The sequence below is a fragment of the Cetorhinus maximus genome, chromosome 15, assembly GCF_964194155.1.
Source record: "Cetorhinus maximus chromosome 15, sCetMax3.hap1.1, whole genome shotgun sequence".
Taxonomy (NCBI): Eukaryota; Metazoa; Chordata; class Chondrichthyes; order Lamniformes; family Cetorhinidae; genus Cetorhinus; species Cetorhinus maximus.
Genome location: NC_135893.1, coordinates 24,085,440 through 24,106,693, shown reverse-complemented (window position 1 = coordinate 24,106,693; position 21,254 = coordinate 24,085,440). Strand labels below are relative to the sequence as shown.

The window sequence follows — 21,254 nt, the reverse complement described above, 5'->3', positions numbered from 1 at the left end:
GTTTTTGCGAATGGAAAATGGTTTCCGGTGGTGTTCCACAGGGCTCAGTTTTGGGCCCCTTGCTGTTTGTTGTATATATTAATGATTTAGACTCAAATGTGGGAGGCATGATTGGGAAATTTGCAGATGACACAAAAATTAGCCGTGTAGCTGATAGTGAAGAGGATAGCTGTTGACTCCAGAATGATATCCATGGTTTGTTTAGTGGACGAAGAAGTCACGAATGGAATTCAGTGTGGAAAAGTGAGAGGTAATGCATATGGGGAGGGCAAACAAGGCAAGGGAATACTCAATAAGCGGGAAGTTATTCAGAGGGGTTGAGGAAGTGAGAGACCTTAGAGTGCATGCCCACAGGTCCTTGAAGGTAACAGGACAGGTGGACAAGGTGGTCAAGAAAGCATATGGAATGTGTTCCTTTATTGGGTGAAGTATTGAATACAAAAGCAAGAATATAATGATGGAAATGTATAAGATGCTAGTTAGGCCACAGCTGGAATTTTGTGTACAGTTCTCGTCACCACATTATAGGAGGTGTATAATTTCTATGGAGAGAGTGCAGAGGAGATTTACAAAAACATTGCCAGGGCTTGAAAATTGCAACTAGGAGGAGAGATTGGATAGGCTAGGGTTGTTTGCCTTTGAACAGAGGAGGCTAAGGGGTGACCTAATTGAGGTGTTCAAAATTGAGGGGCCTAGATAGGGTAGACAGGAAAGACTTGTTTCCCCTAGCTGAGGAGTCAATTATCAGGGGGTGTAGATTTAAGGTGATTGGTAGAAGGATTAGATGGGACATGAGGAAAAACTTTTTCACTCAAGAATGGTGGGCGTCTGGAATTCACTGCCTAAGTTGGTGGTTGAAGTTGAAATGCTCAACTCATTTAAAAGGTACCTGGATCTGCGTCTGAAGTGCTGTGACCTGCAAGGCTACAGACCAGGTGCTGGAAAGTGGGATTAAATGAACGGCTAATTTCTTTTTTCTCATTTAGGCCGGTGCAGACACGATGGGCTGAATGGCCTCTTTCTGCACCTTTACTTTTCTGGGGCTCAATGGAGATGGTGGGAGGGGGATCAGAGGCAAGGGCAGTGGGTGGCTGTCAGCAGACCCCCGCTTCCCATTGCTGGGGACCCTCAATCATGCACTGAGTGCCTTCGAACATGGGACCCCCCTCCAAGAACCTGCAAGCAAACATGCTAGCATTTGCTTTCTGAGCTTTCCGTGTGGCAACTGCCCTGCCTGCCACTGGTTGAATATCAACAACGGCAGGTTGAGGCCCTTAAATCAGCATTAATTACCATCTCAATTGGCGGTGGGGTGGGAAGGCTGTCCACAAGCCTTCCCACCCCAAACTTAATCGGAGCAGAGGCAAGAAAGTGGCAGGGTGCCCACCTGGCACCCTCCCACCCAATTAAATGCCCCCATCACGTCCAAACTCGCTTTGGGGGAGGGCATTAACTTCCGTCCTTAAAATCACCCATAAAGAAAGGCCATCTGGTGGGGATTTCTGCATTGCATGTGAACTGCTACCAAAGCAAGCACTAACAGCTTCAGAAGAGGAAGGATGAATATTTGAAATTGCCAAGGCGGAACATTTGTCATCTGTTATATGTTCCAGGTGCCACCATGAGATTAATCGGCTAGACAGCAAGAACCACGAACTGCAGCGTAAGATGCACAAGCTGCAACAGGAACTTGAAGAGGTAGCGTTGAGGAATGAGACACTTGATTCCACTATAGAAGAATACCAGAATCGTTTAAAAGATGGCAAGCTTAGCACTGACTGTGAGAAGGAAATACTGAAAACCAAGGTTAGTCCAGACAACAAAGGACAATATAACCATTGTTCTCTCTTGATTTAATTGTAATACTCTGAGTAAGAAGAGTTATTCCTGGGCAGATGTGTAACTCCCACACTGCAGGCTGGCAACATTTGCATCCTATATCTGACCATTTAATAGGATAGTTTTTAAATTCACATCTGTATTGAATATCATTTTCTCTTGCCAACTTTTTTTTCTCGTATTAACTCATACTAGAGTCAAAATCCTCTGGTACCTTGCCTAATGTACCATTCCTCATGTGTGAAACTAGACTGTGGTTATTTGTAGAATGTTCAACTGTGGAGGTCAGAACTAATTTTAACCTCACCCAACACCTAGGAGGTTTCAGAAGACAGGGAGTGAGATGGAAATAGGAAGATGGTTGTTTGGAAAATAATCCTGGAGGGCAAGAGTCTGACAATAGAAACATTGCTCACCAAAGGTCGATAGTATGTGGGATGACTAGTAATGCAATGGCAGAGATGTAGAAAGTATAGGAAGCAGGGGTGGGTGCAGCACAAGGTGAGATGTATGCAAAAATGGTTGGAGCAAGGCTGGGATGGATTTTGAAATGAGAAGAAAGAAACCTGAAGCTGATTCTTTGGGGAACAGGAAGATAGTGGATCACTGAACAGACTACTAAAATTACTTGTGTTATTTGCATTTAATTTCCTTTCCTTACCAGAGACCATTGTTTACAGTGTGGAAAGTGGCCATTTGGCACGTTCTGAGAGCCAAGACATCCACTAGGCTTGTTGAAACACCTGAGTCCCAGGGAAAACATTGCTTGATTGACAGTTCAGGTTCTCTAATCTCAGCTGTCAATTTTACAATGTTCATTTATACAAGGTTAGGTGGTTTCAAGGGTTTGTGGTTTTGTTATTGGTACTTTAAAGGATCTGGATGATTGACACTTTTATTGCCTTCTAAGTGAAATGACTTTTTTTAAACATAGTAGAAAGTTATGAATGAATTACTTTTTTAAGCCTTTTTTATACATCCTACTGTCACTATAGGGTTCATTGGTTCCATACTGTATATAGTGGGTCACTGGACTTGGAAGTGATATAGCTTGGTATTGGGAACATGAGGAGTCATGGGGAATGAATGGATGTGCCACAGCTTGGCATTGGAGACATTTAGGGCCATAGGGGGTGGATAAAAGGGCAGAGCTTGGCTTAAGGGGCATGAGAGGCCATAAGGGGTGAATGGAAGGGCAGAGCTTGGCATAGGGGGCATATGGAGGACCTTTTGAACTTAAACTTTTTAAAGATCCCCTCGTGCAGACTAGGATTCACAACTCCCTTGAGGGGCCATGTGTAGCGACTCTTTAAAAACCTGGTCCGACTCCATGAAAATTGCAGAGGAGTAGGGCATGCCCATCTCTGCAATGGAGCTAGCCAGGTCGGGAGTACCAGGAGCAGGCTTTTGACAGGAACCAGCCCACACCCTTAAAAGGCACTCCCGAAAAACAGACAGCCCAGGAATGGTGTCAGGAAGCCCAGAATCGGAACCCGCCTGCTATATTTTAAGGGCCCCCAAGTCAGCCTGACCCAGCAAAAAATCCAGGCCATTGTCTGGTAGCTGTGTACTAGGTGTAGGTCATTGCAGCAAGGAAGGCTGCCTGTTGGGATGGGCACGATCCGGTTTTTCATGCGGTCATGTGGTAAAAGTTATACATTGAATCAAGCATCATAGTAGGCACGTTCAATGCCAGGGATGAGGCACATTAACAGGAGTGCACTGTATTGAGGGATCATACTTGGGTTGCATTATGTTGGGATGTGGAATTCTAAGGAGACTCTGTGTTGGAAATAGAAATCTTAATGACATGAGTTGAAATTTATTAACTAATTTGTATTATGTAAATATACTTTGCTGCCATGTTACTATGGCACTAGTTCTCATCTTTTCCTTTTCTTAGAAAGAAGGATGTGTTTTCTCTAACACACTAACTTTCTGCACAGGTCATCACTATGGAGACTGATTATGTAAAGCTCAAGCGAAAGTACAAGGAACTTAAAGCCAAAAGTCATGAGGTGATCAGTGCTGTGAGTAAGGATCAAGATATTCAGGAGGTGAGTGTGGGATTTTACACTGATCTATGAAAAAGGACATGCCTAACAAAGAAATCGGTGCTTAATATATAATCAGTGCTCCATTAGGAATCGTTGCCAGAGTGTTATACTGTCAGCATGAACTATATCATATACTCCAGATGTCCATCTGACAATCTCAATAGGTGGAAGTTAGAATAATGTTTTGTTTTTCAGACCTCTCGGTTGTACATGCTAAATAATGTAGCCAAGACAGAAAATGCCCCAATCTGAACTACTGGGACAGAAGATGAAAGTTCAATTCCTGATTTATATTGAAAAATACTGATGTGAACCAGGCATCAGTAGAGACATTATAATTGGTCTCAGTGCCGTAGTCTAGAGATAGGGAACAAAAATCAAGCAAAGATTGAGATGCAGATTACTGGGACATGCTTCTTTATTGGTATTGGAGGAGTTCAGAGTTGGTCTCAGCCATGATGTTTTCAACTGCCTAAGCCCACATATAAGATGGTGAATGCACCTATGGAACTTCTCTCAACAGGAGTCAGTGCCAGTGGGATACTAGAGAAAACATTTTTGGGAGAATGGTGATGAGGCATTTTCAAAAGGAGCTTGGATTGAAAGGGTTATGCCTTGTATTGTATTCTAACCTTGATGATTGATCTCTGCATTACCTTCAACAGCAGTTAAAAAGGAGTCAAACGACAATGGAGAGCATACAGCTAAGGCTTGAAGAAGAAATTAAAAACCGGGAATACCTTGAAGCAGCACTGTCTAGTGCCCAGCAGTCAAAAGTACGAGCAGAGGAGGTAGGACTGTAAGGAAATTGCTCCATTTCGATTCATGGGGCACTGGCACCAGCACTGGAAAGGAGGGAGCTGTTTCATTGGGACAGCTTCAGCTGAACCACACTGGGACCAGTGTCCTGGTGAATCACTTAACCGGGGCTGTAGAGAGGGTTTTAAACTAAATAGTGGGGGTGAAGGTGGATTTGGAAAGTTAAAGAGAAAGGATGTGTCAGTAGTGCTGGCTAATGATACAGGTAATGATAACCAGAGTATGACAGGAAGGGGCAGAGTGTACAAACGTAAGTGTGTACCAGCAAATAAGCTCAGAGTAAACAAAAACGGTAAAAAAACAGGATTAAAGGCTCTTTACCTGAATGGTCACTGCATTTGTAACAAGATGGATGAATAGAAATAAATGAGTGTGATATAATAGCCATAACAGAGATGTGGTTGCAAGATGGCCAAGGCTGGGGCCTGAATATTCAGAGGTATTTGACATTTCGGAAGGACAGGACAGGAAAAAGAGGTGGGGTAGCTCTGTTAATAAAGGATGAGATGAGCACAATAGTGAGAATGAGCTTGGTTCAGATGAGCAAGATGTAGAATCCATTTGGGTGGAGATAAGAAATAGCAAAGGAAATAAGTCACTAGTGGGAGTAGTTTATGGGCCTTAGTTGTAGTTTACAGTAGCTACACAGTAGGATGGAGTATACAGCAAGAAATAATGGGGCTTGCAAGAAAGGTGCTGCAATAATAGTGAGTGACTTTAAACTTCAGCAAGTAACTGAGGTAAGCATTGCTCCCTTAGAGGGTGAGACTAGGGAAGTACTAATGGGAAACGAGGAAATGCCGGGGTCTTTGAGCGAGTAAAAGACACAAAAGCACCTCAAGAATAGTTGAAAATCAAGAGGCAAAAGGAAGGGATGGACTTATAGCAATCTCTATCACTAGAGAAAAAGTAATGGGAATACTAATGGGACTTAAGGCTGACAAGTCCCCTGGACCTGATGGCCTGCATCTTAGGATTTTACAAAAAGGGGGTGCAGCGATAATGGATGCATTTGTTGCAATCTTCCAAAATTCCCTAGATTCTACAAAGGTCCCAGCGGATTGGAAAACCACAAATGTAAAATCTCTGTTAAAGAAAGGAGGGAAACTGAAAGCAGTAAACTACAGGCCAGTTAGCCTAACATCTGTCATTGGGAAAATGCTAGAATCCATTATTGAAGAGGTAGTAGTGGACATTTAGAAAATTGTAGTACAATAGAGCAGAGTCAACATAGTTTTGTGAAAGGGAAATCGTGTTTGACAAATTTATTAGAGTTCTTTGCGGATGTAACAAACAGGGTGGATAAAAGGGAATCAATAGATGTGGTATATGGGTTTCCAAATCAATAAAGTGCCACATAAAAGTTTACTACAGAAAATAAGAGCATATGGTAAAGGGGGTGATATATTAACATGAATAGGGGATTGGATAACTAACAGGGAACAGAGAGTTGGGATAAATAGGTAATTTTCAGGTTGGAAAACTGTAACTAGTGGAGTGCCGTAGGGGTCTGTGCTGGGATCCCAACTATTTACGATCTCTATTAATGGCTTGGATGAAGGGACCGACTGTATTGTAGCCAAATTTTCTGATGATATGAAGATAGGTAGCAAAGCAAGTTGTGAGGAGACTACAAAGAGTCTGTAAAGGAATATATATAGGTTAAGTGAGCAGGCAAAAACCTGGCAGATGGAGTATAATGTGGGAAAATGTGAGGTTGTCCACTTTGGCGGGAAAAATAGATAAGTAGAATATTATTTAAGTGGAGAGAGACTGCAGAACGCTGCAGTACTATGGGATCTGGATTTCCTTATACACGAATCACAAAACGTTAGCGTGCGAGTACTGCAAGTGATTAGGAAGGCAAATGAAATGTTGAACTTTATTGCAAGTGGAATGCAGTATAAAGGTAGGGAAGTCTTGCTATAACTGTACAGGACATTGGTGAGACCACACCGAGAGTACTGCGTGCAATTTCGGTCTCCTTGCTTGAGGAGGGATATTCTTGCATTGGAGGCAATTCAGAGAAGATTCACTAAGCTGATTCCTGGGATGAAGGGGTTGTCTTATGAGGAAAGGTTGAGCAGGTTGGGCCTATACTCACTGGAGTTTAGAAGAATGAGAGGCTATCTTAATGAAACATTTAAAATTCTGAGGGGCTCAAAGGGTAGATGCTGAGAGGATGTTTCCCCTTCTGGTGGAATCTAGAACTAGGGGGCACAGTTTGAAAATAAAGGGTCTCCCATTTAAGACAGAGATGAGGAGGAATTTCTTCTTTAAGAGGGTTATTAGTGTATAGAATTCTCTCCCTCAAGAACAGTGGAAGCTGGGTCATTGAATGTATTCAAGGCTGAGTTAAACAAATTTTTGATTGACAAAGGAGGCAAGGGTAATGGGGGGCAGACAGGAAAACTGAGTTAAGGCGATGATCAGCCGTGATCATTATTGACTGGCTGAGCAGGCTCGAGGGGCTGAATGGCCTTTTCCAGCTCCTGTTTCTTATGTTCTTAATAGACATTGTGGTTGGGAGTTTCACCAGCAGGATAGGAAGGTCTGTTGCTGAGCCCATTTTTTTTGCTGATGTGAAGCAGATTAAAAAACATGTAAATATTGATAAAGGCAATTTTAAAGAGAGAGTGGAATATTTTTAAATTTTGGTTTCGATTCTACAGTACAATCTGCTGTAATACATTACAGATGTACTGGGCAGAATTTAATGCCCCCACCCTGCAGAAAGTTTGCAGATGGAGGGGGCATTTAACCGGGCCACTTAGGGGCTTCATCCTGCCACTGTTGATATTCAAGCAGCGGCGGGTGGGAGGGGGTGGGGGGAACCTGCTGAGAGCCATCCCCTGCTCTTTCTCCTGACCCCCTTGCTCCCTTCAAGACCTTCATCCCGCCTTCACTGGTAGTTCTCTGGGAGCTGGATTTCCAATGCTGGGGTTCTAAATCCCAGGGAAGGCCCACCGTTGGCCAGTTAATTGCCTGATGGGGACATATTTCTGGCGGGCCTCCTCCAACGGAAGCAACGCAGGGCTCTAGCTGGTTCACCAGCCGATGGGAGAGATTCCCATTGCCAATATTAAATTCCATCCCCTGATGCAGCAAGTGCCTTGGGATGTTTTACTATTCTAAAGCTGCTTTGTCACTGGAGGTTTTGTGGCTGCTTAGATAGTAAAACTGATTTGAGATAAGTTCAATCGAATTATAAACAGAAACAGGAAATGCTGGAGTCATCTGGCGGATCAGGCAGCATCTGTTAGGGAAACATGAGTCAGTTGACATTTAAGATATAAACCCTCCCTCGGCACTGAAAGATAATGCAGGTGAGCAGCATTTAATAAGGAATGGACAAAAAACCGCATACACGCAAATACATAGAATGATCTGCAAAGTGCGCGGTGGGGTTCAGTAAATTATTAAAGGGCAGAAGTGATATGCTCTGGCAGCATGAGAAGGCACTATGACAAAAATTTAAGAAATAAAAATCATATAAAAGACATACATCTAATTTCCTTTAAAGCTCCATTTTGTCAATGTTTTCATGCTTCCCATTCCACTTAGGTACCCTCATATTGTTAAAATAGATAGTAGTGATTTGAACAATCCCACAACTAATAGCATGTCCAGATTTTTCTTTGAAGACCAATAGGCTGGAAGACTCGCTGAGAATCTCAACAATATATACTTATTTCAAAATTTTACAATATGCATTTATACAGAAACACAGCCCTATTTGTTACAGTGCATGAAGACTAAAAAGGAACACTCGGAGGGATAGAACATTAGGTAACGGGGTCGAAAGAGGTTGAAGGGAGGGAGTTCTAGAGGGCAGGGGCCTAGAGACTGGAAGAACAACTGCCAATGTTGGAGTGAGGAGGAAGGAAAAAGAGGAGTGGACCAGTGTTGAGTAGCAAAGGATTTGAGCAGAGAAAGGACCACAGGAGATCAATGAAGTGGAGCGGTATGAGATTATGGAGATATTTGAATGCAAAGACTAGGAGCTTGAAACCAATGGGGCCAGACGTTAAAACAATAACCTCAAACTAATAACATTGGCATAACATGTCTAAGACATTTTTTCCTAACTTCGGGAGACCAAGGGCTCAAATTTCAGTTAATTTAATCTTTCACAAGCATTTTCCTCCTTTTGTACAATTCTGTTTCCTAGGAAAGAAAGTAACAGAATTTCATGACACAGTTTGTAACATTTGTCTTATTTATCTCAACATTGTTCTACTTGAAGAAAAGCAAATTGACGAAAGTCAATTTTTGCAGGAAATGTTGGTGTGTGTAAAATTTATGGTGTTTTTAAATAAACTATATTAATATGACTGAATCATATTGGCCAAAAAGGCCTGAGTTAGCTGACGTCACCCAAAGTGACAAGTTGAGTTTTCCAATGGTCACTGTCCCCTTCGGATTGAGTGGGAGGAAATCAGCCAGACTCCTGCAGGCTAATGATTTCCATTGGAATGTGCACCCATGTAACTGTTGGGCAAGGGCAGCATTAGCCATGGGTTTGAGATTCCTTGCAGTCAAATATCCTGTCAACCCTTATTATCTGGATTTGCAAATGGAATTGTACCCCAGTAGGGGTCAGATCCCTTCAGGAGATGACAGAGGACAAGACTGATGGGGATAAAGTATAGAAAAGGCACTGTATTAATGTGGTGTTTAATGTTGTTCACAGGAGCTGGAGGCATTCAGAACTCAAGTGCACTATCTGAATTTGGAACTGAAGGATTATCGTGCATCTACAGAGCAGAATCAAGCATTAAATAATGCTCTTGAAAGGATGCAATTGGAGAATAATGCTCTGGAACAGAAGGTAAGGCTATATTACAGAGCAGCAGCTAATACAATACCTAATATCAGTGCAGTAGGCAGTTACAGCAGTGTACCTGAATATCTATACCACTCACCAGATACAGTTCAGAAATAATCTTAAACGAATATGCGAAGTTCACTCCCGAACACTCAGTACAGCAAACTGTGAATTGCATTTTGCAAGTTTACATTCCCAGCAGGGAAATCTTTATGGGTAAAATTAAGAAATAGAAAAAGATTTAAGACCATAATGGGAATCGTATATAGGCTTTCTGGTGGCAGCTGTGAAGTGGCAGAATCTACCAATGCAGTAACTAGGCAAGCATGTAGTAAAGGCAGGGTGGTTTTAATGGGGGATTTTAACTTCCAAATAGATTGGGATAGGTAGAGAAGCACATCTCAGAAAGCTAGTGCATTTCATGTGTGTGTCCAGAGCAGTTTTCTGCAATAATATTTCCTGGACCCAGCAAGGGGCAGACCAATTTAGAATTAATAATGATTTGGTTATATTAGGAAAAGGAGGGTGGTTAAGAACAATGTCGCTCCCTCAAAACTGGTGATGATGATAATAAGTGAAGAGGAAATGATAGATATGTTGGTTTTGATATGCCATGCAAGCTTCTTGTCATACTCCCTTTTTATAGCTCTTACTATCTGTTATGTCACCCTTTGATTTTCTTTGTATCGCTCCCATTAGCCAGAATCTGATCTCATTTTGGATATTTTTAATTGACCACCTGCCTGAACAGTTTCTTGCGGGAGTGATCTCGATTTCCAACCCCGTGTGTGAAGAAGTGTTTTCTGACATCATCGTTAACAGCCTAGCTCTAATTTTAACATCCTTACTCTGGACTCCCCCCACCAGAGGAAATAATTTCTCCCCTTCGCAAGGGATTCAAAGTTTATGGGAAACAGGCAGGAAATTGGATTTAAGACCACAATCAGATTGGTCCTGAGCTTACTGAATGGCGGAACAGGCTCGATGGGCCAAAAGGCCTACTCCTGCTCCTATTTCTTATGTTCTTACCTAGGACTCCTTTGATTGTTTTAAACACCTCTTAACCTAGTCTATGTAACCCGTCCACATAATTTAACCCTTTTTGCTCCTAAATCATTCTGGTGAAACTGCAGAATGTCCCCTCCAAGGTCATTATGTGCTTCATAAGATGTGATGCTCAGAACTGAATGCAAAACTCCAGATTGGGTCTAATCAGAGCTTTATAGAACTGTAATATAGTTTTCACCCCACTATGCCAACAGTGTATGAACATCTGAGCATTGGGTATATTTACATCTGGGTCAGAAATGTGAACAAAAAGATCAGAGCTAGAATAAAACAAGGAAACCTGGTTCCTCCTCCCCCTGCCATTAGCAACTGGAGGAAAATATATCCATATATTTAACTGAGGAGCAACTGCAATGATAGCACTAATAGGGGAGACAATATGGCCTGAATTTCACGGCGCCAGTGTGGGCGCACAGCACTCCCAATGTCCCATGAAATAGTGTGTGATCATGCTACGTCATGATATTTCGCTGGGTGGGCATGCCCAAATGTTGGCAGCCCACCTGACATCAATCAAAGGGCCAATTGAGGGAATTAAGTAGGCAGTGCAAAGCAATTTTGAGAGGCCCATGTGTTTTTACGGTCAGAAAACAGGATGAACAGGCAGGTGGGGAATGCATAATTTGTACTTTCTCAATCTGGGGCAGTATACAAAGCTGAGGATGAAGCAAAGAGTATGGAGGTAGAAGGATACATTTCTTGCGTAAGCCTGGACTCTCTTGTTTACTTTGTGAGCCGCATTGCTCATATCTTCTGTAAGTAAGGAGGCTTCTATCCTTAAAGAGGCATTTGCAGACTGGCCACGGCATCATTAAGTCAGCACCTCAGCAATCTAGAAGGTGAAAAATGGGGATTATCATGTCAGGTGGAGGCTCTTCCTCAGATGAGGAGGAGGGTGCAAGAAGGGAGATGTTGTCAGCTGCCTGGAGACATCATCAGTGTGTCTGCCCACAAGACCAAGCAGCACATCCTGAAGAGTTTGAAGGCCAGCAAGGCTTGCAAGGGGTCAGCAGAGGTGCCATTTCCCTGCTGGAAGAATGTACAGAGTTAGATCCAGCTATCTTGACATGACCAAGGTACAGTGCAAAAGAAGGATCCGCCTCTGAACTGAGACAGTAACTTCCATCTGTGAGATGATCGGGCCTGAGATCACATCCAACTGTGTTGGTGAGCACCCAATGCCTGTAGCACTGAAAGTGACTGTCAGCCTAAATTTTTATGCCTCAGATTCCCTCCAGGATCCTGTATGAGATCTCTGCAGTGGATCACAATCCACAGAACACAGCTGTGAAAAGCTTGTCGCAGACGCACACTTCAGAACAAATGAGGATAGCCAGTCAGAGCATGCAAGAGCATATGCAGCAATTGCAAGCTTCCCAAAGATACAGGGTGTATGTTACGATCAAGGCACCTGCTGAAGAGCCAGGAGACTTTGTGAATAGTAAAGACTTCCATTCACTCAACATCCAGCTAATGTATGATCACCAGCAGCAGATCCTCCAGGTTGTGCAAGGAATAAAGGGAATTGCCATGACTCTTATATTCTCAGGCACTCCCAGGTTCCAAGGCTTTTCATCCCCCCTGCATGCTTAAATGGCTGGCTCGTGGGGGATAAAGGATATTCTTGGAAAAGGTGGCTGTTGACACCAATAAGACATCCAACTACGCCCGCTGAAGAAAGGTACAACAGAAGCCATGCCTCCACGAGAGCCATAATTGAGAGGGCGATAGGCCTCCTGAAGATAAGGTTGCCTGGACCGGCCTGGAGGATGTCTTCAATATCCTCCAGAGCGCGTGTCACTCATTGTGGTTGAGTGCTGTGCCCAGCAATATCTGGCTCTCTTTTGGGGAGATCAGATGGAGGAGGAAGACTGGGATGTGCAGCCACAAACATTTGAGGACAATTGCAGCACAGACTCCGAGGAAGAACCTGCTCAGCCACAGGGTCATGCTGAGGGCCCAGCAAAGCAGCAGCTTTTGGGAGCCAGGGAAGCTTTGATTCAAAGGAGCTTCCAGTAGGCTTCTAAAGTCAACAGTCCAAATCATTCAAAAGCTGCAGCAACGTTATCACTTGGAGCCCATGAAGCCCTCCTGACACTCTGTTTCTCTTGCCCCTCCTCCGGGAAAAAGCTATCATGCTCAATCACTTTTTTTGCTTTGAGTTGCAGGCCTCATATCTTAATGGCACTCATATCAAAGGAAGGACATGTGATAAAAGGTGAGATTTTAATAAAGTGATGTGGAACAACAGAACACAGTACACAAGTCACAAAGAAAGATTTTTCACCTGTGATCGCCCTTCTGTGTTTACAGTGATTTCTTAAACTGTTTATGAGTGCTATGTCTTGGTTCTCCCCCCTTCCCTGGCAGCTGCATTGGAGGCAGACTGCTGATTAAGATGCCCTGTTGGCCTTGATGACCTTGGCGGGCGTCCTCTGGTCGCCAGAGGCTGTGAGGGCTGTGACTGGGCAGGAGAGTCCTACACAGTTGCCGGGCATTCCTCAATCTTCGCAGTGTAAGTGGGTTGAAAAAATCCCAAGCTGCCCGTTCACAATGACTCAGAAAGAAGCTAATACCACATCACCAAACTCAGCCTGGTACAGGTATTCTAAAAATCACTGCATAGTACTGAAAGGTTCAAGGATGGCACCTGCCACCTGAGAACTGCTCTTACTGGGATTTATGCAAGCTTCTATGTGTACAAGGTTTGAGCAATAACGCCATCCTCTCTGCTTTCAAGAATGCAGGTCGGGAATAGGTATGGAAAGCCACTTGATCCATGTCCATATTGATTTAGAAAGAACCTAAAGCTCTGACATCATAACATCCAACTGTTTCTTAAAAGGCTTCAGAGTTTTTGTCTTCATTATCCTATCCAGAAGTTAATTCCATGCACCAGCTTTTGCGATCAGTAGCAAAGCAAGCTTGCTTGTTACTGATCGCAAAGTAAGTCTTGCTGACAAATCTAGTGATCTCACGGATGAGAATTTCAGCTCTAATACCATGCGTGATACTACAACTGATAGCAACATCCTTTACTGGGCTTCACAGAGCAGAGCTGCAACAATGTCATCAGGCTGTCCAAGCAGTCAGTCACATTAAAGGATTTTCACTGACCTCCAAACAGGAAACTAAAAGCACTAAAATAAAATGTGTTTTAAAAATGTTTACATGGACCAAATTAAAGATTGGAACATATAACTTGGGTGAAGATAGAAGCTAAATAACCAGCTGAATAAACATTTAAAAAATTATTTTAAGAAATTAGCTTAAAAATTCAACTAATTACACACTTAACAGCGTTCCACGATTACAAAATTTTTTTTTTCAGGGCTAATTCTGTTATTTATTATCTCATTGCTGTTAAAATTCCAGTTACCCCTTCTTGAACAAGGTGCAACATTTTGAGGCGTTTCAGATGACAATGTAGGGTCAGGAAAGTTGAAATTCTCACTGATTTCAATGACGGAGGAGCCACCTTGCAGCCGGGGCTGGAAACCTGAGTGACAGACTGCAATTTCAGAATTTCCATGCTAATCTGTGCATGCCCAATATCCTGAAGTTTCAAAGGGGTCATGACAACGAATGCCGACGTTTCACTTTTAATTCCTCTCGCAAAATCCGGTCACATGTTGATCACTCACTTGCTCCTACACATTGTGAGTCCATGCATAACAGTGCACTAACCACTGTTCTCAATCTTAAGATTTGCTCCAAGTCATATTCAAGCTACAGTATTCTAAACTATGTTGTAAATTGAATAATTTGTGCTTAGTCATGCATTAGAATCAATATCTCCCCTGTTGTTTTAATCAAGTGTGGAAATAAATCATCAGTTGATTAGTGTTCCCAGCAAAAGGTCTCGGCAGTGCAAGAATTGTTGCTATGTTACTTTCACTGTTGGGTGAATGCAAAGCTGTGAATGAGCCATTACACAGCAGTCAAATTCAAGAGATTTTGCATTTACTCTTTTCTTTCCTCTGTAAAATATTATAATTCAGGATCAGTAAGTGTTAATCTTACCTCTTGGTTTATTTATTAGCTCAACAAGGTGCTGGAGGATTACGGAGAGTTACCCAAGAATTGTCAAGGGATACCAAACAACAGTTGGAAAGAAATAGCAGAGAGATACCAATGCCAGATAGCAGAATTGACGAACACCATTTGCAAACTCCAGGAAGAGCAAAGCTGTGTATAGTATGTACTGTAAACTCAGTTGAGTACATAATCACAAAAAGAAAATGACATTCATTCCAGCCTGTCCAGAACAAAAGATCCTTTGTAGTTTTGTGAAATTCTTTCTTTTAAAAAGTAAAAATTGAGCTAAACTTCTAACAGTGTCTCACGAAGAAAATGTGTAATTAGTTGGCCGTGATCAAACATTCTCCTGTAGTTCTTAGCCAATTAGTGACACAGCAGAAACATGCTGTTACTCTAATATGGACTAAATCAGTTAGCAAGGCTGCACTGTGGAGCAATCTTCAGCAGTATACGAAATAACCCTGTTCACACCTATCTTCTGTAAATATGCAAGTCTTTCTTTAACTGTGTGATCTTTACCCTTTGAATGCAGTTCCTTTATCAAAATGCCACCCCTTATCCTCCTGCCTGAATTGGAAGTGTTTAGATCTTATCCCTGCTTGTAGGTAAATTACTCAACTTTCTCTGGTGTTAGCAATTTTTTCTACAAACAGCAGCCACAGTAATGCTGCCACGATGTGTTTAAATGGAGCCTGCACTTCAGTCCCGCTTCCATTCTCGTGGCCGCTAATTGACCGACCAACCTGCTCTCCAGCCAATTAGTAGCCCGCCTCCGCAAAAATCACAGGCTTTGACTACTTCCCCAACCCCTCCCACCCGCATAAGGCAGGGTTGCGGCTGGAACCAGGAAAAGGCCCCAATGTCAATTGCCCAACCCCAGAAGGAAAATCCTGCCCTAAAATTCAGTCAGCATTCCTGTACCTAATCATTTTTGCGGCTAGGAAGAGAGCACACAAATGGGAGAAAGCTAGAGGAGCTAAACCAAAATACAGCACATCTCTCCTGTGGCATAAGTGCCAAAGTCAGATGAACATTATACTAATACAAAGGGAAAATACTATGGATTCTGTAAATCTGAAATATAAACAGAAAATGCTGGATATACTCAGAAGGTCAGACATCAGTGGTGGAGAGAGAAATAGTTAATGCTTCAGGTCATCAGAACTGGAAAATGCTATACATGTAGCAGGTTTTAAGTAAGTACAAAGGGGGAAGGAGAAGAAAGAACAAAAATGAAGGTAGGTAGCAGAGAATGTTATACTAACTGCTTCTCCATATCATTCTGATCCTCAGTAACCAGGTGACTGACTGTCCCAGCAAAACGCTAGAATGTATGCAGCAGAAGCTCACTACGACGCTAAAGGAAAACCAGCAGCTGAACCAGGACAATTTTATTTTAAGGCAGCAGTTGTGCAGCAACCAGCAGGGCAGCCAGACTGTGAACCAGGAGATTTGCAACATACGGCAGCAGCTCGTCTCCAGCCAGCAGGAGAACAAACTGGCCACACAGGAAAACAGTACCTTACGGCAGCAACTGGCATGTAGCCAACAGGAAAACCAGCACCTGAACCAAGAAGTGTGCAACATACAGAAACAGCTGAATGACCTAATTCATTCCAAAGAACAAGTGGAAGACACCATTAATCAGGTAGGCTGCACTATAAATCTTCTGTTATGCCAATGTAGACAAAGGTCATGAGGATATCCCAGACATTCAGGCCATGATCTTGGACCATCCCCTAATATGACTAAAGTTTTTTTTGTGGGTTGGAGGGCAGTCCTTGCAAGGTGCAAGTAAAGTCAACGGACCTTGAAGCATATTCCAGGACTCTAATTTCATATCAGAGATGCACACAAGAGCCATGAGATCCCAAGTCTCAACTCCAAATTGAACTTTTATGGGTATACAACTGGCTTTTCTGGAAAAAGTTGAGTGCCATGACCAGTGTTCAAACAAAGACCTCTGTGTAAGAGAAGCATTAAAGTCAATATTTAAATAATTTCCCCCAGCTTTATGTCACTCCGAGGTCCAACTTGCAAATTTCATTTACATAAATACAAATTACTATATTTCAGTTGAGAAAGGTACTCACCTCTTCTGAAATTCAAACTTCACACAAGATTTCATTGGGGAGAATCATGAGGTGATGTGCCATTATTAAAACACCGATCTTTTGACCCAGCTTTCCAGTCCCCACCAATAATGGGCTTGTAGCTACACACACACAGACACATAGTTTTTTTTTCCATGTCGAATGATCCAAACACACCGCTACCACAAAGAGCCAGGCAGTAACCATCTCCAAGAATAGCGAGCCTATCCACCTCCCCTTGATATTCAGTGGCATTGCCGTCATCAAATCCCACACCATCAACATCCTGGGGGCTCCCCATTGTCCAGAAACCCAACTGGAGCCATTACATAAATACTGTGTCTATGAGAGCAGATTACAGGCTGGGTATTCTACAGTGAGTAACTCACCTCTTCAAAGCTTTTCCACCATCTACAAAGCACAAGTCAAGAGTGTGATGGAATACTCTCTACCTTCCTGGATGAATGCAGCTCCAAAATCAATTAAGAAACTTGACACCACCCAAGACAAAGCAACCCGCTTGTTTGGCACCCCATCCACTACCTTAAACATTCACTTCATCATCAGCATACTGTGGCTGCAGTTGGTAGCACCTACAGAACATACAGTGGCAACTCGCCAAAGCTTCTTTGACATCACTTTCTAAACTCGCAATGTCTACCACCTAGAAGAACAAAGGACGCAGGAGCATGAGAAGACCACATCCTGCAAGTTTCCTCCAAGTCACATACCATCCTGACTTGGAAATATAACACTGTTCCTGTCACTGTTGCTCGGTCAAAATCCTGGAACTCCCTCCATAAGAGCACTGTAGGAATGACTTCACCGCATGGACTGCAGTGATTCAAGAAGGTCATTACCACCTTCTCGAGGACAATTAGGGATGGGCAATAAATGCTGGCCTTACCAATGATGCCCATGAATGAATTAAAAAGACTCCGATTTGATTGTAATCTGAAAATTTGACCATGGAATTTCTGAATCTATGGGCCTGAATTTAACTCTTGTGTAAGTGACTTGGTTTTGAGTGAGTTAAAAACGGCCCTATGTCAGCCCAACCTAACATCGCCACCAAACTTGTGCTTGCTGGTTGCTATTTTTCAGTCAATTCTTTATTCATCTCTCATGTTTTACCTAGGATTTACATTGCTTGTTTAGCAATCTTCCATGCGAAATTTTAATAAAAACTTTCTACATAGATATAATATACTCATGGGATTTTCCAACAGCCACACTGCATTCTACTCATTTCTTCTCTAGCAAATACTTCTAGGAAGTAAGGGTTTGGTATGCTTGTATTGTTCATTCTCAGTTTCAATCTGACTTGCATCCTTAAAGATCCTCATGTTCCAAGCTTGTGGTTCTATAATACTGGAGGAGTTCCTTACTGTTTTGACTGGTTGCTTTATCTGTGCCCATTTTTACTTCCCTCTTTGTTTCTCTGAGTGCCTTTTCACAAATTGCGATGGTTTGTGCATTTTTCTATTCCTTTCCTTCAGTTTTCTCCCCACAAATTTTTTTAAGTTGACTTTGTTAAATATATTTTGTATTGTCTTATTAACCAGTTTAGGGTCGTCATTTTTTTGATCCATTTTTGCTGATCATTGCTATGTGCTTAACCTGCATGGTCCATGGTTTTCCCTTAGAAATATTTAATTTTCACTCAACTCAGGCTTTCTAGAGTATTACCTGTTCAAGTTGATTGGGTTAAACTCTTCCCTCACTGTCTTGAATTTGGACCATTTAAAGTATATGAGCACTGAGAATATATTCCAAAGATGTTTTCCATGTCGGTTTGTTGTGGTCTAAGGCTCGTACCTGGATTTAAGATTATACTCTAGAGAGTGCTGCAGCTTTGAATTAAGATGAGACAACACTTGAGAGCAGGTAAACTGAGTTAAAACCACAGTAAAGGTCTCACAGCACCATCCAAAGAAGAGGATGGAGCCTGTATCATATCCTAGCGAATAGTCTTTTCCCTCTCCCTCACCCCAACTCCAACCTCCTTTACCCATTATAGGGGTCAGCAACTTTTTTTCACCTGAAGAGTTTTCTTTAAAAAAAATGCCCAAAACAAAACTTATTGGGAATCACTAGATGAAAATACTGCATTTCCAAACCAAACACTTCATAAATTGCCAAGTATCTCTGGCAGAATGCATGATTCGCATATATAATAAAGAAAATGCATATATTGAATTTATATATCAATAGAAAAAAATGAAACTCTTAAATATCATGCTCTTTGACTTTTATTTTACTATAATGTTGTCAGTAAAGTCATCTTTAAAACAAACTTTAACTTAAGATGTATGGATAGTTATTGATTCTCATGATAAAAAAGGCTTCTGATAGCACATTCAAAAGAATTTATCACCTCAGCTATATTCGAAACAAGAATGATCACCAACCATAAAACCTGTTCCTAGAATCAAAGGCACTATCTATAGCCCCCATGATGTGGCTATACCACTTAGCCAGGTTTATTTATACCACAATTATATATTTTGTTAAAATAATTATTTGAAACTGTCAAGTGCAGCATAATGATTAGCCTGTTTTCCCCACAATAAAAACATAGCTCTTGGTTTTCTTGACTTCATTTTTATAAGACTTTTTCATGTTAATGCGATCCAACTGGAAACAGCCAGGAACCGCAGATGAGAGTCACATGCGCCTCCAGATTGCAGATGCCTGACCCAATACAACCAAAATCTGATAATTTTCTCATTTGTGGGTTCTTGCTATGTTCAAAATTGAGGTCTGCATAACAACTATTACTCCAAAGTGTTTCTTTGTGTGATGTTTTCAGATGTTTTGATGATATGATTAGGTAGTTATATGAATGCAGTCTTATAATTATACAATACATTTTTCAGTGTTGGAATGGAACTTGAGTCGAGACTCAAATCTCTCAATGTCCTGACCCAGAGGGAAGAATGCTCCATTTCGTCTAAAACATGGGCTGAGTTTTACAGGGGGATGGTGGGGGGTGCAGGGGTGGTGATGTGGATGGCTCTCCCACCCTCTCCCCCCACCCCAAACCCTGGAAGCAAATTCAGCATGGAGCTGACCGGCTCTATGTCAACCTATTCCGCAGCCTTAAAGCATTACAGTTAGGCTAAACAGGACCAATGTGGGACTTCCACCCCTCACCGGGGAGAAAGACCTGCCCTCGGGAGCTGCCAGTCAATCGGATTGGCCAGCAGCTCCATCAGTCCAGGGTCTTTGGTTAGGGGTGAGGGATTGTGGGGGATGGGGCAGTGGTGGGTTTAGGTTGGCGTGGGTAGTGTATTAACAGGGTCAATTGGCTTGGTAACAAGCCTAATTGACCCTTGATTATTTATTTAAATATGTCGGGCGGGCTGCTGATTTCAGTATCCGCCCACCCGCTGTACCTCGGCTGGGTTGGAAGGTGGTGGGTGGACACCCACCCTATTTTACATGCCCCTCCTGCTGAAAACACACCCGGTGGGGGCACGTAAATGCTGCCCATTGTACATCTGCTAATGCAGCATTCCCACACTACACCACTTGTATCAACCGAACTTTCAGACCCTATTCTGAGATTACTATCTGACTGTCTATGCTGCTTACAACAATAAATGTGACTGTGGCTCCTTGACTGACTGTTCTCTTTTAGGTGCAGCTGCAGGCTCTGAAGCTGGAAATGAATCAGTTGCAGACTTCTCTAGAATTAGAACAGAAGAATTCTTTACAGCAGAAACAAGCCCTAGAATTGCAGCTGGAAGAGACGAACAACAGGGCTAAGGTATTTATGGCACAGGAGAAAATTTTCAAGATTGCTACTGTTAGCTGCTTTTGATGCCTACTAGTGGTTAAATGCACTGATTGAATTTAGTACTAAGCCAGAAAAGCCTAAGCTGTAATATAGCTGATCTCAAACAGTGCAGCAGTTAGGGTGCTCTGGTTGAACTGCAGTCACAGTAGAAATGGGAGAATCAAGTAAGGTTTCTGCTCTGGGTTCTGTTCATAATTGCTCTCATCTTCATTAGAAAGTGCGATAGTTTCTACTATCAAATATCTTGCAAAATTTATTATCTAAACTTACACATAAGGAATAGTGAGGTGCCCGTGGAACTGTCTAGTAGCAGTAATTAGTGCTTTCTGTCTGACATTTATATTAGTCCTGCTGCATTACTCAGTGCTTACCACTTGATGGCAACTCATGATATGTAATGAACTCAATTTCCAAGGATGCAGATTCATCAGCTGTTGATCTTGGGTATTTGAAATTACTTTTTTGATGAGACTATTGTAGATTACATTCGCAATCCTGTTTCCAGCAGGTGTGAGTATTGTAAACAAAACTCTGCCATCTCTATGCTTGATTTCTTACACTGTTTTCATATAGGTTTAGTGGCAAAAAGGGACCTGAATATCAAAAAATCTGGGCCATGCAAGCTCCAGGCCAGAAAGGATTGGCCAGATATCTGACAGATGTGGAGACTCATATTTCCACTCTACGGATTAAATCATTAATTTACA

The 21,254-nt window shown here is 42.2% G+C and overlaps 1 protein-coding gene across 1 annotated transcript in view; it reads left to right on the top strand.

Annotated features, from left to right (window-relative positions):
* ccdc30 (coiled-coil domain containing 30) overlaps nt 1-21,254 on the top strand; it is a 135,483-nt gene that overhangs the window by 76,038 nt on the left and 38,191 nt on the right. Inside the window, exons 13-19 of the mRNA XM_078559211.1 lie at nt 1,614-1,806; nt 3,786-3,896; nt 4,562-4,687; nt 9,409-9,546; nt 14,654-14,808; nt 15,946-16,300; nt 20,389-20,517. Coding sequence (XP_078415337.1) covers nt 1,614-1,806; nt 3,786-3,896; nt 4,562-4,687; nt 9,409-9,546; nt 14,654-14,808; nt 15,946-16,300; nt 20,389-20,517 — 1,207 coding nt within the window. The remainder of the gene's footprint in view (nt 1-1,613; nt 1,807-3,785; nt 3,897-4,561; nt 4,688-9,408; nt 9,547-14,653; nt 14,809-15,945; nt 16,301-20,388; nt 20,518-21,254) is intronic.